This window comes from Ursus americanus, chromosome 1, assembly GCF_024610735.1.
Source record: "Ursus americanus isolate L20-20 chromosome 1, mUrsAme1.1.p, whole genome shotgun sequence".
NCBI classification, from domain to species: Eukaryota; Metazoa; Chordata; class Mammalia; order Carnivora; family Ursidae; genus Ursus; species Ursus americanus.
In genome coordinates this window covers 66,036,534-66,052,389 of record NC_142127.1, presented here as the reverse complement: position 1 = coordinate 66,052,389, position 15,856 = coordinate 66,036,534, and the positions used below count along the sequence as shown (strand labels likewise).

Below are 15,856 nucleotides of genomic sequence, written 5' to 3'. Positions count from 1 at the left end.
ATGTATGCATGGAGATGGATAGTAACTAGCCTTATTGTGAAGATCATTTTAGCAATGTATACAAATATCAAATCGTTATGTTGTATTCCTGAAACTAATATGTTATATGCCAATTATTCCTCAATAAGAAAAAAAGAAATTGAAACTGTAAGGTAAAAATTTCCCATTAAGAAAATTCCAGACAGATTGCTTTATTGATGAATTCTTTCAAATTTAAGGGAGACATAATACCAATTCTACAAGATCTCATCTAGAAAATTGAAGAGGAAGAAACATTTCTCAACATATTCTGAGACTAATAACAAAATAAAACAGACATTACAGGAAAAGAAGTCTACAGACCAATATCTCTCATAAAAATAGAGCTGAAAATCCTTTTAAAATAATAGCAAATTAAATCTGGCAATATATACAAAGGAATATACATCACAACAAAAAGAGGTTTATTCCAAGAATCTAAGGCTAATTTAACATTTGAAAATCAATGTAATTCATCATATTACCAGACTAAACAAGAAAAAACATTTGGTCATATCAATAGATGTAAACAAACAAAAACAAAACAACCCCCCCCCCGTATTTCCATACTTGTTCATGATAAAAGTTCTCAAAACATAAAAAACCCACAAACAAACAAAAAAGGAATAGAAGTGAACTTCCTTAACCTAATAAAAGGTATGTTTGAAAAACTTACAGTTAACATACTTAATGGTGAGAGACTGCATGCCTTCCTCTCAAGATCAAGAACAAGGCAAAGGTGTCTTCTCTCATCACTCCTATTCAATGTTGCATGGAAGACCTAGCTAGTGTAATAAGACAAGAAAAAGAAATAAAGAGCATACAGATTGGAAAGAAAGAAATAAAAGAAGAAATAAAACAGTTTCACAGAAGTAAAACATATTCACAGATATATGCTGACAATCCCAAAGAATCTACAAAACCCCTCTGGAACTAAGAGGGGAGTTTAGCAAGGTCACAGGCTACACTGTCAATATACAAAAGTTATTTGCACTGAACAACTGGAATTTGAAATTTTAAAAAACCACGAAAAGTAATTTGATATAAATCTAACAAAAGTGTTTAGGATTTATATACAAAACATTAATGAAAGAAACCAAAGAAGACCTAAGTAAATGGAAAGATATACTATACCTCTTTTTGATACTCCTTTCTTTTATTTCCTTCAGTATGACCACAATAAAAACCATGCCTGTCATTCTGAGGCCTGAGGAGAAAGAGGTGGTATGCAACAGAGACAAAACATAATTTGATACAGATCATTAAACATGGGTCATTTGAGTCCACAGTAGAAATTTTTTACTGAGACCCTTTATTCTTCGCAAGTTTTGTGCCATGTTTTCTTCTTTCCCCGATTCCCTCTTTAGCTCCCTTTATATCTTTCTCTTTCCCTTCCTTTCTTTTCTTTGCTATCTGCTCCACATTCCCAGTTTCTATTTATGTCTTTAAATGGAGCCCTTTAACTGTCTTTTTCACTTTCTCTTACTACCTCAAACAGCTTAACCCAAGGATTTTTCCTAAGCAAAGATAGTTCTCTCCCTAAAATATTAGAGAGAGAGAGAGATACGGAAAGATAATCTCCTCTACCCTCTTCAACTTGGTGTTCAGATAGAAATGATGTACATTAAATCATTATGTAGGCATTATATAATCATTTATAAACCTATAAATGTGAGATATTATTATAATTATCAAGGATAGTGACAACCTTAATGAGAATGAAGTGCCTGGACAAGGCAAGCCATCTGAAAGAGCCCTCTTCAGGATGGACTAAAGTACCGAAGCACTCCATCAGCCCTCTGTCAGTTCAGTAAACATTTCCTGAATAGCCGCTCCATGCCACATATTGTAATACGAAGAAAAATAACATTTAGTTCTGACCCACTAAATATTCAATTCTGAGAGAGACCAACATATGGAAAATACATTAAATGGAATAAGGTGGTTAAATGACCAGAAACGTGGAATTTTTTTTGGAAGAGTCTATAATTCAAATATCCTAGCCTGCTGTTGAACCTTATTTTCTAATTTGTGACTCAGCAGAAACAGTCACCTTATACACAGTATAAGCAAGATGCTGTAGAACCACATAATTTGCTAAATGGTTTGGAACTCTGTTAGCAATGTGGCCATCGTCATGACACATGCAGGACTTTTAAATGCATGGCTAACTGTCCGTATGTCCCAAGGGAAATCTGGAGAATCAGAGTATACGCATCATCTTTAATTAATAGACTATGCAATAAGCCTCTCTGTTTTGAAACTTGTGTTTAGATCCTTAAACTTACTCCTTCTATAGCTCTCTGAGACATTTATTGCTTTTCTTATATGAGCAGATAAGATTTTTAGTAAAGTCAAATGGTTACAAATGTTTCTGGCCTCAGACGGTCCTGAGTTTGACTTTGGAACCCGTCCCTTATCATCTGATTACCGTTGACCAGTCCCTCTAGCCTCATTAACCCTAATCTCTTCGTCTGTCAATTAGAAATAAGAGTGATACTTAATGCTCTGGAGCATTGTGAGTATTAGGTAAAACAATGCATGTAAATCTCAGCACTTTGGCATGGAGTTAGAGCTGAAAAGTGCTATGATTATTGGAAAGAATGGTGTTTTATAAATTGCAATTATCCTGAGGTGGCAGTAGAGGGAGCACAGTCATTGGAAACTGGACTTGAGAAACAAGATAGATATTTAAAGCCATTTGTAGAAGGTGTTGGTCCCGTTCTGCTGGAATTTGAGGCACCTGCATTCAGGTGAGCTAAGACCCACACCAGACTGTCTTGTCCCAATTAGCCTTGCTAATATCATTTGATACTAACATATGCTACTGTAGAATTCAGTAGGTCTTTCTGTATGTACACATTCCCTTGTCCAGCATCAAATTCTAACTCCCCCTAGTTTCCTTAGGACACATTAGAGAGGAAGTTTGGATGGGACAGATAAGGTGCTTCCACAAAAATGAAAATGAACGAATGTTTATATTCTTTGTACAAGAATTGGGAGAAGGTGGGGCTGGCTTATAACTGGCATCAGGGAAAGTGATATCCCCTCCTCTTCTCTCGTTAACTCCCACACAAGCAGCTCTGCTTAGACATGGTATAAAAAGTAGTCAAGAAGAACTGACTGAATCCTCTCTGCCTCTGATATGCAGATGTGAACCTGCCTATCTCACTTGCTCTCTCTCCATCTCCATTTGAAACCCCATCTGTACAGTGAGGAGAGAAAGGAAGGAGGAGGGTTAACCTAGTCACTTTCAAAGTTCCTCACAACTTGGTTATTATTATTCTATTAATAGCAGCTATTACTGAATGTTTTCCCTTTTCTCATTCCTTATATTAGATCTTTGAATCTTCCCAGCAATTTCATGTGGGATGTAATATCCCCATTTTTACAGAGAGTTTGGGGCTCAGAGAAGTGTGGTAGCTGATCTGACTTTGTACAACTAGAAAGAGGCATGATCAGAACTAGAATCTATTTTTTCTGCAAGTCTATAATCTGATATTTCCCTGTTAAGATGAGGCGAAAAAATAGAAATAAGGATTTAACTAGGGCAAATGGGACAGCAATTACAGGAGGAGAAGAATCTGTTGTGGTCTTTGAGTTTGGCAAACTGGGGATTTCACTTTAGTGTGATTTCTTTGGTTTTCTTCCTCTTTTTCTTCATCTTCTCCACGCCCCCCCCCCCTTCTTCTTTGTTCTTGACTCTAAGGGACTGATGAAGCCAGGTAAATGTAAGGCCATGAAACTGGGAACCTGGTTATTTAGACTTGATTCTAAGAAAGAAAAGGAAAGTGGACGTAGAGTTACCTGTTCTTAGAAGCCAGGCTCAGTTCATGAAACAGGAAGGTGGACAGAGGTTTAAGGCAGATGCTTTAAACAAGGAAAAAAGTGTTCATTTGGGCACAGATTCCCTCATGATACACCACTGGATGAACTGATTATGGTGGACAGGTCATGGTAGATAAGGCAGAGGTTTCATAAATATCTGCAGATTCTGGGGGTGGTCCCCAAGACCTTTTTTAGGAAAGGCTGTCTGTCTGTGAAAATAAAACTATTTTTATAATAATACAGTTTTGCCTTTTCACTCTGTTAACATTTGAACTGATGGTACCAAAGCAATGGTGGGTAATGTTGGTGCCTCAGTGTGAACCAAGGCAGTGATGTCAAATTTTTCTAGCAGTCATTGTGCTCTTTACCACCACACACTTAAAATTGTTTAAATGCCAGTTGAACTCAATAACGTTCTCAATGAAGCAGGAAAATTAATTTTATTAAATTTTAAATTAATGCCTCTAATATTCTGTCATAAAATGAGAAGTATACACATTGAGGTATGATGATTGTCTCAAAGAAAAGCACTTGTGTGATTTAGTGTCACAGAACATCATTCTTACTTGGAGGAATGACTTGACAAAATCAAACTTGGGTATCTGGAAGACATTTTCCTGAAAACGAACAGGGTGCAACTGTCACTTCAGGGAAAACACTTGGCAGTGTTGGTTTCCAATAATAAAATTGGAGTTTTCAAGTGAAAAATAGAATTTGGAAAACTTGCATCCTCCCTCTGAGCTTAACAATTTCCCAATACTTAAAAATACTTTTCTAATGAGATCCATGGTGATATTAGCTAAGACGATTTTCTGATTTGTACAATGAATTGTGTCAGCATTTAGAAGATCTGCGTAATTTAGTGGATTCATTTTTTCCAAATAACCAATATGTGATATTACAAAATCACGTGCGGGTAAAATTTCCATTTAAAATATAAGATATGTCGGGGCGCCTGGGTGGCACAGCGGTTAAGCATCTGCCTTCGGCTCAGGGCGTGATCCCGGCATCGTGGGATCGAGCCCCACATCAGGCTCCTCCGCTATGAGCCTGCTTCTTCCTCTCCCACTCCCCCTGCTTGTGTTCCCTCTCTCGCTGGCTGTCTCTATCTCTGTCAAATAAATAAATAAAATCTTTAAAAAGAAAAAATATAAGATATGTCAACAGATTTTAATGTAACAGTATATATAAAGCGTGATGATGGAGTTTCACATTCCACAGTGCACCAACCCTTAAAAAACTACCACTTGTCGAGTTTTGTTGTCTCATCAAAGAAGGATATCCACATTATCTGCAAAAGCTATTAAAATGCTCCTCCTTTTCCAATTACGTATTTGCAAGTCCAAATTTTCTTCAATACTTCAACCAAAACAACTGCAAAAGATAAAATTCAGAAGCAGATATAAGAATCCAGCTGTCTTTTCTCAACCTATACCTTAGAGATTTTTAAAAATGTAAATCCATGCCACTCATTCTAAGCTTTTTAATTTAAAAAAAAATTTAACAAAAAAAATTTTTAAAGATTTTATTTGCTTTAAGTAATCTCCACACCCAACGTGGGGCTCAAGCTCACAACCCTGAGATCAAGAGTCACATGCTCTACTGACTGAGCCAGCCAGGTCCCCTCACTAATTTTTTTGTATTACAAATATACTTGTTTTTCATTAAAAAATCCATTTTAAGAGATAATGGATTTATTATTATAATTTTTAGTGAATAAATATTTTAATTTTTCCCCCTTAAATACAAATTTAATACAGAATAGTAATACATAAAAATTCTTTGGATTTGTTAACAATTTTTCAGAGGATAAAGGTGTCATGAGATCAGTTTGAAAACTGCTGAGGGAGTCCCGAGGTGAGGTCCTTAAAAGGAAAAAGAGAAAAAAGTCTCTGCTTTGTACAGCAGGCACTCAGCAGTTGAGTGTAATGATAAAGACACACAAAACCAGTATGACTAACACTAGAAGGCAGGAAGTGAAAAGTGCTAGATGAGTGGTCTAGATCTGCGCTAATAGGGTAGCCACGAGCCACATGAGGCTAGTAAGCACTTGAAATGTGGCTAGTCCAAATGGAGATTTTCTGAAAGTGCCAATTACACACCAGACTTCAGAGATTTAGTCTGAAATAAGGAATGCAAAGCATCTCATCAATAGTTTTTATATTGATTATATGCTGAAATGTTAATATTCTGTATTATTGGATTATTTATAGCATTGAAATTAATTTTGCCTGTTCCTTTTACCTTTTTTAACGTGGCTATTAGAAAATTTTAACATGTGGCCTTGCATTTTATTTTTCTGGGACAGCACTAGTTTGGATGGGAAGTGTGATGAGAATTCAGAGCAGGGAAAGATTGCTGTGGGTTGGGGTCATCAGTGAAATCTTCACCAAGGATAAGGATTTCAAAAAAATTAAAAAAGACAAACCAAAAAATAGACTCTTAACTATAGAGAACAAACGTAAGGGTTACCAGAGGGGAGGTGGGTGGGGGATGGGTGAAATAGAGGAACTGGAGTAAGAGTACACTTACCTTAATGAGCACTGAGTAATATATGGACTTGTTGTCTTGCTGAATCACTATATCGTACACCTGAAACAAATGTAACGCTGTATGTTAACTACACTAGAATTAAAATTAAATTTAGAAAAAAGAGGGATACAATTTCAGTAAGTAGACAAACGAGGTGAGGAAGCTGCAGTTGAAGGGAGCATCGATACCGAAATAGGAGAGGTTCATCTAGGGAGCAGAACAGACTGGTCTGCCTCAGATCTCGGGCTCCTGAGTAGGGAGTGTGGGGGTGGGGGAGTGGGGGAGATTCCAGGATAGGTTGGGTCCAGATTGTACAGAGTTTTGAGGGCCAAAAATTTGGACTTTTTCAGGACAGACTGCTTCCCCAGAGAAAACCAGACTCTGCCTTGTAGCATATGGAATAGCCCAAATGAGGCACTTTCTTCGGGTGGAGACAGAGAAGCAGAAGCTCCTGGAAACTGCCCAGTGAGCAAGCAGCCAAGACCAAGCCTGCCTGACCCTGGAATAGAGTGGTGCAGATTGTGACTTTGGAATGGACTGACTTGTTTTGTGTGCTGGAGGGACAGGGGTGGTGAATTTAAGCACGTGATCATGATAATAATGGAGGGAGAGGAGAACCCCGGGTAAGTGTACCCACGTGATGGCGGGTCTGAGTGGGGAAGCAGGCCTTTACCTTGGTATATTGCTGTAGACTCATGCATAAGCAAATCGAGTCATTCTTTCTGCCTCATTCAGTCTATCTTCCTTTATTTTTATTTTTATTTTCTTGAACATTTAGTAGAACTCACGTGTTGAGGCTTAACATCTAGCTTGGAAGAAATGAAGACAAAATACCACCAGGGAGGGACTGCAAAACCCTGACCTCTTATCCAGGCTCAGAAGCTAACTCATTGAGTAACTCCAGTCACCTCTGTAGGCCTCGGTCTCTTCAGATATGAAAGAGACAGAATGATGAGACCAAGGCTCCCTCCAGCTCTGTGATTCTAGAATAGGCCCATGTCACAAAGGGAGAAAAGCATCCCATAGCAACCAGGTATAGGGCTACTGGGCAGGTGAGAATGAGGATGCTGGGCTAGTAAGGGCAGGCGTGAGTAGCCTGCACAGGAGCTGGCCCGAACCTTTGGGTGAGGCTGTCCTCTTCCTAGAGAGCAGACTCCGCTGGAATTGGAGCACCGTGAGGTCTAAGAGTTTGATATTTTGGTCCTGGCACCCCTTCTCTCCCAGGGGCTGTCTCACCAGGGTGAGTGAAGCCTGAAAGAAGGAAGACAGGAAGCTAGGAATTTAGCTCCAGGCAAGTAAGTCTGCAGGGGGGCGGGGGTGTCTCAGACTGTCTGGGAAACCCCTGAAGAAAAGAGGTGTGTGTAGCCCCCACCTACCCACCCACCTCCTGAGGGCCCTGGGCCACCTGCAGTTACAGGAGTGATTGGTGGGGATGAGGAGAGGGCGCCCTGCAAAGGGGCTTCAGCCTGATTGTTTCTGCTCTTTAGCATTTCTAGAATAGAGAGTGGGTGGGAACCGACTCAAGTAAAGTCCCAGAGACTCTAACACTGACGCACAGGAAAGCCTCAAGTGGGAGGAGAAATGCAAATCCCCTACTGACAATGGCGTCAGCGGCTTTGTCCTGGGGACTGTGAAGGGCGATTCTGACTTTGGACTTGACACCGCCTGGGACCTGGGCTGAGAGAGCCAGGTAAGTAGGCAGACCACACCTTCGTGTTGCTTCTCCGGAGGAGCACGGGCCAGGAAGTGCTTATGCAGGATGCTGCCGAGGCTGTGCTGTTCACTTGGTGTTGTGATAGTTGCTTCACTTTAGCTCACATGAGGATGGGTAATTCTAAATAGCGTCCGACTCCATGATCCAAAGATGCGCGCGCTCGGTGCTCAGCCCCCAAATCTGCACGGTGGGAGGGACACTTGTGGCTGATGCGGAGGTGTGTCCTCGGGAAGTGCTGAAAGTGAGCCCCTCTTCACTTTCCTTCCAGCGTCTCTGAGCTACAATGTCTGACATGAGATTGAGTACCTGGGTTTCAGAGAAAAGCCCAGAGCTAGGGTAGCCAGTGGCTGTGGCTTTGATGGGAGGGAGTGATATTTTAGGGTATGTCATCTCCTTTGCAAGCTGTGTGTCACAGAGCCAGTGCAGCACTATTAGCTCCCAGACAGTGTGACAAAATGCCCCTTTATCTAGGGCCAGACATTCAAAGCGAATAGACAGGCACTCAATTTTCAAAAGAAATGTTCTATAGTTTTCTTGTGATGGGAGAAGTAGCACTTGAGAGTGAAAGCAAAGAAGGGAGCTAAGGATGACTAAAGGCATTTCTAGAGGCTTCAACAAAGAAGAGGGTCCTTGGACTATATATCTTATCCTTCCCGTCTTCAGCCTTAAGTTCAGCTCTCTAGAAGGTAGACCCGGGTCCTAGAAGTAATTTTGCTAACTTTGGGACAGGTTCAGTCCAGTTAATTCTTAGAAAACAGATTTTCATCCAAATCATAGCAAGGATTTAAGAAAAGTAGCCATGACAATTGTAATGCATTTTCAGCTCATGTTCTCTCACTGTTATCTAGAATAAGTTGACAGGAATATAGCAGGACAATGTCATTATAGCATGGGAACAAATGTTCCAATTTTGTGAGATTTATATATCTATGCAGCGTCTGCAAAGACAACTGTGTCTGGTTGCAGGAGACCTCAGATCGGTCCTTAGGAGCTATGCATCTTGGGTAGGAGTCATTTTGCTTACTTGTCCCTCAGATTTTTTTCCATTTTTATAGTTGGAGTAAAACTTACTCTCCACCTGCCCTGTTCACAGCCACATCAGAATTGCCATTCATTTAACAACACTTACTGAGACACCACAATATGCCTAGAATGGTGCATGTAAAGGTCTTCAAGATATAAAGTGATATGAAAATAAAACATTATTTCTTTTCCTGGTTCCTTTCTTTTAGCAAAACATTCCTCTATAGATTTAGATCAGGGAAAAGGTGCCCCAGAATGGTTCCATTTGAAACCTAAGAAATATGTATATGAAATATATGAAATCTGTTACCACGACCTGCTGTAGGCAAAAGGGAATCTTAACTTACCTACAAGATAGGCCGAAATATTATGGTGATTAATCATGTAAAAGTTTTGTTCCTTGATCTAAAATTGCTGATAAAACTATCAGAACTTTGACTTTGGAAAAAGTAAAATACTATAACTTCAAGATGTCGTATTAATCTCCCTGAGTTAGGAAATGTTTAAAGCTTCTAAATTGGTGAGAGTAGGATAACGTGGGGGAAACACATACTTTTGTTTTGTGAGAGGCTGCCAAATACATACCTAGTGTGGCTTCTTCTTCAATTAACCTGAGGGTTTAACTGCCGTCAGTTGCACACCAGAGATTAATGAAAAGTCGACTTTAAAAGCTCTGCCCAGTCATAGTGGATCATCGTACAGAGAAATATAAATATGTACTGATTCAGAGATATTTTGAACTGAAAGAACTAGAGCCCACAAAAATGTGTACTTGAAACTCTTCATAAAGCTAGGACCCACTTTGACTAAAGGTCTAGGAACATAAGTTTGACTCTGGAAGCCAGACAAATCTGAAATAAAGAAGAAAGGATTGGGTAGTTTGACATACGAGAAACTTTTATTGGGTGCCCCTCATATAGAAAGTCTAAAGAGGGTCTGAGAAGGTACAGTTGAGTATGTTTGCCTTCAGGTTGCTTAAAGTCAAGAATGCAGAGAGAGCAAGGGATAGGAAAGGAGTTTGTTGAGAACACAGATTTGTGTGACAGATTGGAGGTGTTGAGGGGGAGTGAAAGCTTTCTGGAGAAAGTTCTGGAGTTCCGGTTAGAGCAAAGCAGAACATGGTTTGGGGATAGAGAACTTTTTTTCCTTTATTAGGGATGACTTAGGAAAAAGCTGAGAAGGCTTTATCTTTGGATTGAAAGCATTTTCTCTTTACTGTCTTCTTATAAAAGGTGACTATAAAAGAAAAATTTTTTCAGTTACTTAACTAGTGGACAACACTGTCTTGGTTTGAAACCTAAGGGACGGGCACCTGGGTGGCTCAGTCAGTGAAGCATCTGCCTTCTGCTCAGGTCATGATCCCAGGGTCCTGAGATCTAGCCCCACATCAGGCTCCCTGCTCAGCATGGAGTCTGCTTCTCCCTCTCCCTCTGCCCCTCCCCCTGCTTGTGCTTGCTCATGCTCTCTCTTTTTCTCTCTCTTTCACTTGCTTACTCTCTCTCAAATAAGTAAAATCTTAAAAAAAAGAACCTAAGGGAGAAAAATGTACACTACAGTTATTAACATTATTTTTAAACTCTAATTTTACCTCTTCATTTATAGCATGTCTCAGTGGAATCAAGTTCAACAATTAGAAATCAAATTTTTGGAGCAAGTGGATCAATTCTACGATGACAACTTTCCTATGGAGATTCGACATCTGTTGGCTCAGTGGATTGAAAATCAAGACTGGTATGATCAAACATTATTGTATTTTCCCTAGAGGTTGATGTACAAATGCTTTATGCTCTATCCTTGTGCATTTATTCTGTGATCTGCTTTTGACTGGGTAGATGCCTTCTTTCAGATAAAGAATTTTCTTCAAGGATTTGGAAAGCTTCCCCAAAGGAAGAGAATCATTGTCCTTTCTGGTTTCATCTGTTGTAGATGAAAACTCAGTGCTTCTAGTGCTTTGGTTTTTTTGTAAGCCCAAATCCCAGTAATTTCTGAATATTAAAAAGCCAAGAAGTAAACCCATTGTTTATCTCAATTTTCAATTTACAGATGCAATGTAAATAATTATTTTTTCTTATGTTTTACAATCATTCTTTAAAGATCTGTTTGTCATGTACAATAATTTTTTTTGCTTTGAATAGTCCTCTTTTTTTATTGTGATAAAATATACATAACATAACATTTACCATTTTAACCATTTGTAGGCATACGGTTTAATGGCATCAAGTGCATTTACATTGCTGCGCACTGTCCATCTCAAGAACTTTTTCATCTTCCCAAACTGAAACTCTGTCCTCATTAACCAATAGCTCTTCAGTTTCTGTACCCCAGTCCTGGCTGCCACCACTCTATTTTCTGTCTCTCTGAATATGACTACTCTAGGTATTCATGTAAATGTAATCACACAATATTTGTGCTTTTATGGCTGATGTATTTCACTTAGCATATTTTTTCAAGGTTCATTCACGTAGGATGTATCAGAATTTCCTTCTCTTTAAGGCTGAATGATATTCTATGGTAGATGTGTACCACATTTTGTTTATTCATCTGCCAATTAACTTTGGAATTTTTTCTATCTTTTGGCTATTGTGAATAAAGCTATTATGAACATTGATGTACAAATATCTGTTCAAGTCCTGCTTTCGGTTCTTTCGAGTATCTACCCAGAAGTGGAATTGCTGTGTGTGATTCTCTGCTTACATTTTTAAAAATCTCCATCCTGTTTTCCACAGTGGCTGTACCATTTTCCATTCCCACCAGCAATGCACAAGGGTCCCAGTCTTTCCACACTCTCACCAACTCTTGTTATTTGGGGTTTTCAGTAATAGCCATCCTAATAGGTACGAAGTGGTATCTCATGTTTTGATTTGCATTTCCCTAACAATTAGTGTTGTTGAGTCTACTTTGATGTATACAATTTAATTTGTAAAAGCCTTTAAATGCTTGTCACTGTGGAATAGGTTGATCTCTTTTAAAATTAGTATGGTAAAAAGTAGATATTTTACTAAGTTGTTTCCTGCCGTTTAATAACACTTTCGTTTTTTAGGGAGGCGGCTTCCAACAATGAAACCATGGCAACAATTCTTTTTCAAAATTTGTTAATACAACTGGATGAACAATTAGGTCGTGTTTCCAAAGAGAAAAATCTGCTCTTGATACACAATCTAAAAAGAATTAGGAAAGTCCTTCAGGTGAGAATGCATTCTACTTTTTCAAAAATGTCTGGATTTATGCGTCTTAAATTCAGCTAAAAAATCAAATATGTACCCTTATATTATTTTCAATTTAGATTTAAGAGGGAAAATTTGAATTCTCTTATCATTTTAAATTTTATGCTCTGTTTTATTGTATTAATATTTGTTTTTCATGAAATTTTGAATCTGAAATACACTACAAGTGGGAGGGTGTATGTGATTTGTGTGTTCAAATTTGACAATGCTGGACCAAGGATTTCAAAGATAACAGGTTCATGGTTATCCACCAGTCCTCTCTTGCCTTTCTCTCTCATGTAACAGTTTAGTTAGTATAGTTCCCTTTTGTAGATAGAGGCATCGTGGTTGTTGTATCCTTCCAGATTTGATTCACATCTTACCTTCTCCCAAAGCGTTCCTTGGTACTCTCTAGCCCCTAGCCCTAGGTCCCGAGCCTCTAGCTCTCCAAAGGTTCGCCCAGGCAAAGCCCTTCCATCTGTGGTCTGTGTTTCACAACACGTGCAACACATCTGTATTGTGGCACTTAGTGTATACTACATCGGTGGAACTTCTATGTGTTTGTCTTCTTCCCCAAACTGTGGACTTTAGTATTCAGCTTTGAATTCCCAGCCACAAGACTGAATATATAATAGATGTGTAATAGTCATTGATTAAAGGGATGAATGAATGAATGGAGTGAAACAGGGATCTAACGAATTAAGGGCAGGCTAATATGAGTTAAACTCAGAGTTGCTGACATACATGACGAACTCTGAATGTGAACTGCTGTACTATTTCCTGAGTGTCTATACAGTGTATTAGACAACATGAAAAACGCATGTGCCATTTCTCAGTGAGGCAGTCTTAAAATCCCAAAGTTACAATGAATACATTTTTAGAAAATTTTACCTAGACTATAATTGAAATGTGCTGGAAGTTACTGACATTTGTGGGAGGGGCATATATGTTGTTTTCCCTATTGTATGGACTGCACCGAGCCATCTTGCCCTTGTAATTCCCTACAGATTTGCAAAACACATGGCCCAGGTGGGAAAATAACTTGTTGTCAACAGAACCGGATTTTTCACAGCATAAAGCAAGCAGTCTCTTACAGAGACAAGCCATTTAACCTTGGCTTCATTAGCTTAGGGCTCCAATCAGTAAACCTAAAACAGGGGTGGGCATACTGCTACTCACAAGTCAAATGTGAGTTAGTCCTGGCCTGTTTTGAGGTTGTTACATTTTTAAGTGGTTGAAAAAGAATAAAAATAAAATAAATAAGTTTGTGACATGAAAATTCCGTGAAATTCAAATTTTTGTATTTTAGCGGAACAGGGCCAGGCTCATCCATTTACGTATTGACTCCGGCTGCCTTTGCGCTGCAGCGGCAGAGACTGGCCCCAGAGCCTAAAATAAAAATGTGTGCATGTGTATTGTGTATATGTGTATCAGTCATATTTATCCAGCCTAGAAGCAAAGGTTCTACAGGTCACTTGGCCAGAGGGACACAGATGAATAAAATGGGTGATGCATGGTCTTCGGAAATTCTGAAATTTGAAATTCTCAAAATGCGGCCTTGGGCAATCACTTAATCTTTCTGAATGCTCACATTTTTTCATGTAAATGGGGATGATCCTTATTTATTTTGGAGGATTGTAAAGAAGACTGGAGTTTTTATTCTGGCAAAAAAAAAAAAAAAAGGTTTCCAATAAATGGTTTTTGTTGTTGATGGGGAAAAGAACAGGATTTTCTTAGGACAAATCAAGGGTAAATGTACAGGTCATTTTGGGATGGGGGGGTGGAAACAAGATTTTGAGGGAGTTCAAGAACCTGCAATAACTCTCATTCACATTTCAACTCAAGCAAAAACTCTTCTGTGTTTGTCACCGGCCCTCCAGCATCTTATCTCTGTAGACCCTTCCCAACAAACTGCCCCATGCTCCTCGACATCCCTGACCCAGAAAAATAGATCTCCTTATTCCCAAACATACCAGACTCACTCTTCAAAGACTCTGAGACTCTTTCCATGGCTAGGAATGCGTGCCACATCTTTCATTCCAACCCAGTTCCCAGTCATTCCTGGGGGACGTGTGGGTATCCCAGTGCATGAGTGAAACCTTCACCCTCATCCTTCATGGAGCACGGGTTGCAAGATAACCAGCACCTGTGCTGGATGTGTCTAAGCAGGTCACAAGCTCTTTGAAGTAAATGCCTGACCTCCTTTTTTGACCTCCCTACTCCCTCTGTTACCCACTGTGGTTTTCCTACAAACTAGGAACTCAAAAAACAGTTGGTTGGTTAAGATATTTTGAATTGACAAAACACTTGCTCTTTCCTTCATTTTATAAGCCAAACTTATTGGGTATTTGTATTTGTTCAGAATACAGTAAAAAATAGTAATAGAGAACATTGTCAACTATGGTTGTAGACCTAAACAAGCCTGCATTTTATGTTTCTTTTTAATATATTATATTCCCACTATTGTTTATTTTTTGGGGTTTTTTTTTTTTGACAAGTCTTTTTGATAAAACAACACCCCCTGCTTCCCCAAGAATTAAAAGAGAAAAAAACCTCCTATCAAATGACTGTTGACACCATGCTCATCTGGTTTGAACATTTTCATCCTCTGAGATTTTAAATGCAATCCATGCATTTAACTATTACATCCATTTAACTATTACAGCAAGAAAAGAGCAAACGATACAATTCCAGGGGAATTAAACCGGTGTAAGGCAGATTTATTTTAGTTCTTTACAGAGCAGCTGAGGTCTCCACTTTCAATATTGTAATTTACTCTGAGGTGGGAAGCAGTTGAACACTGATGTCCAGCTCGCCTTTGCCTCTTTAAGGGGAGGCAGCTTCAGGTCAAGGCCAGGAGCTAGGACTGCCTCAGGCTGAATCCTGGCTCTGGGACACACTTGCTGTATAGCCCGGGGCAAGATGTTTACACTCTCTGGCCTCAGTTTCCTCAGCAGTATGAGCAGAATCACACTCGTATGTACCCCAGGGGTGTTAAAAGCATTAAAAAATTCTAAAGAATGTGGTAAGCTTAGAATTTGCTAAAAAGAAATACCTGCCCTAGATATTTCAAGAATGCTTTGCCTTGTTCTTAGGCCTTTTTTTTTTTTTTAAATGAATAGACTATTTTTTTAGAGCGGTTTTGGATTTATGGAAAAGTTGAGTGAAAGGTACAGAAAGTTCCCCTATACTCCCTCTCTACCTGCCTCTCCCCAGTGTCCCCTATTAGAAACACCTTGCCTTGCTGTCATACATCTGGTACAATTGATGAACCTATTGTGATACATTATTATTAACTTATGGTCCAGGATTACATAAGGGTTTACTCTTTGTGCTGTCCAAGCCCATGGATTTTGACAAATGCAACATGTCATATATCCACCATTTCAGTTTTACTGCCCTAAAATCTCCTCTGCTCTACTAATTCATCCTCCGCTTCCTTACCCCAAACTCCTGGCAACCACTGATCTTTTTACTTTTTCTCTATTCTGCATTTTCCAGACTGTGATATAGTTGGAATCATACAGTCTAGAGACTT

General features: G+C 39.1%; 1 protein-coding gene across 2 annotated transcripts in view; it reads left to right on the top strand.

Annotated features, from left to right (window-relative positions):
• The first annotated feature begins 7,926 nt into the window (after window positions 1–7,926).
• The window catches only part of STAT4 (signal transducer and activator of transcription 4), an 88,602-nt gene continuing 80,672 nt past the window's right edge, over window positions 7,927–15,856 (top strand). The window contains exons 1-3 of one of the 2 annotated variants that reach the window (XM_045806359.2): window positions 7,927–8,068; window positions 10,718–10,846; window positions 12,156–12,300. In XM_045806359.2, coding sequence (XP_045662315.1) covers window positions 10,719–10,846; window positions 12,156–12,300 — 273 coding nt within the window. In that variant the 5' untranslated portion in view covers window positions 7,927–8,068; window position 10,718. Of the gene's footprint in view, window positions 8,069–10,165; window positions 10,348–10,717; window positions 10,847–12,155; window positions 12,301–15,856 lie in introns of those variants that run through there. The other variant, XM_087862183.1, reaches the window with a different exon arrangement.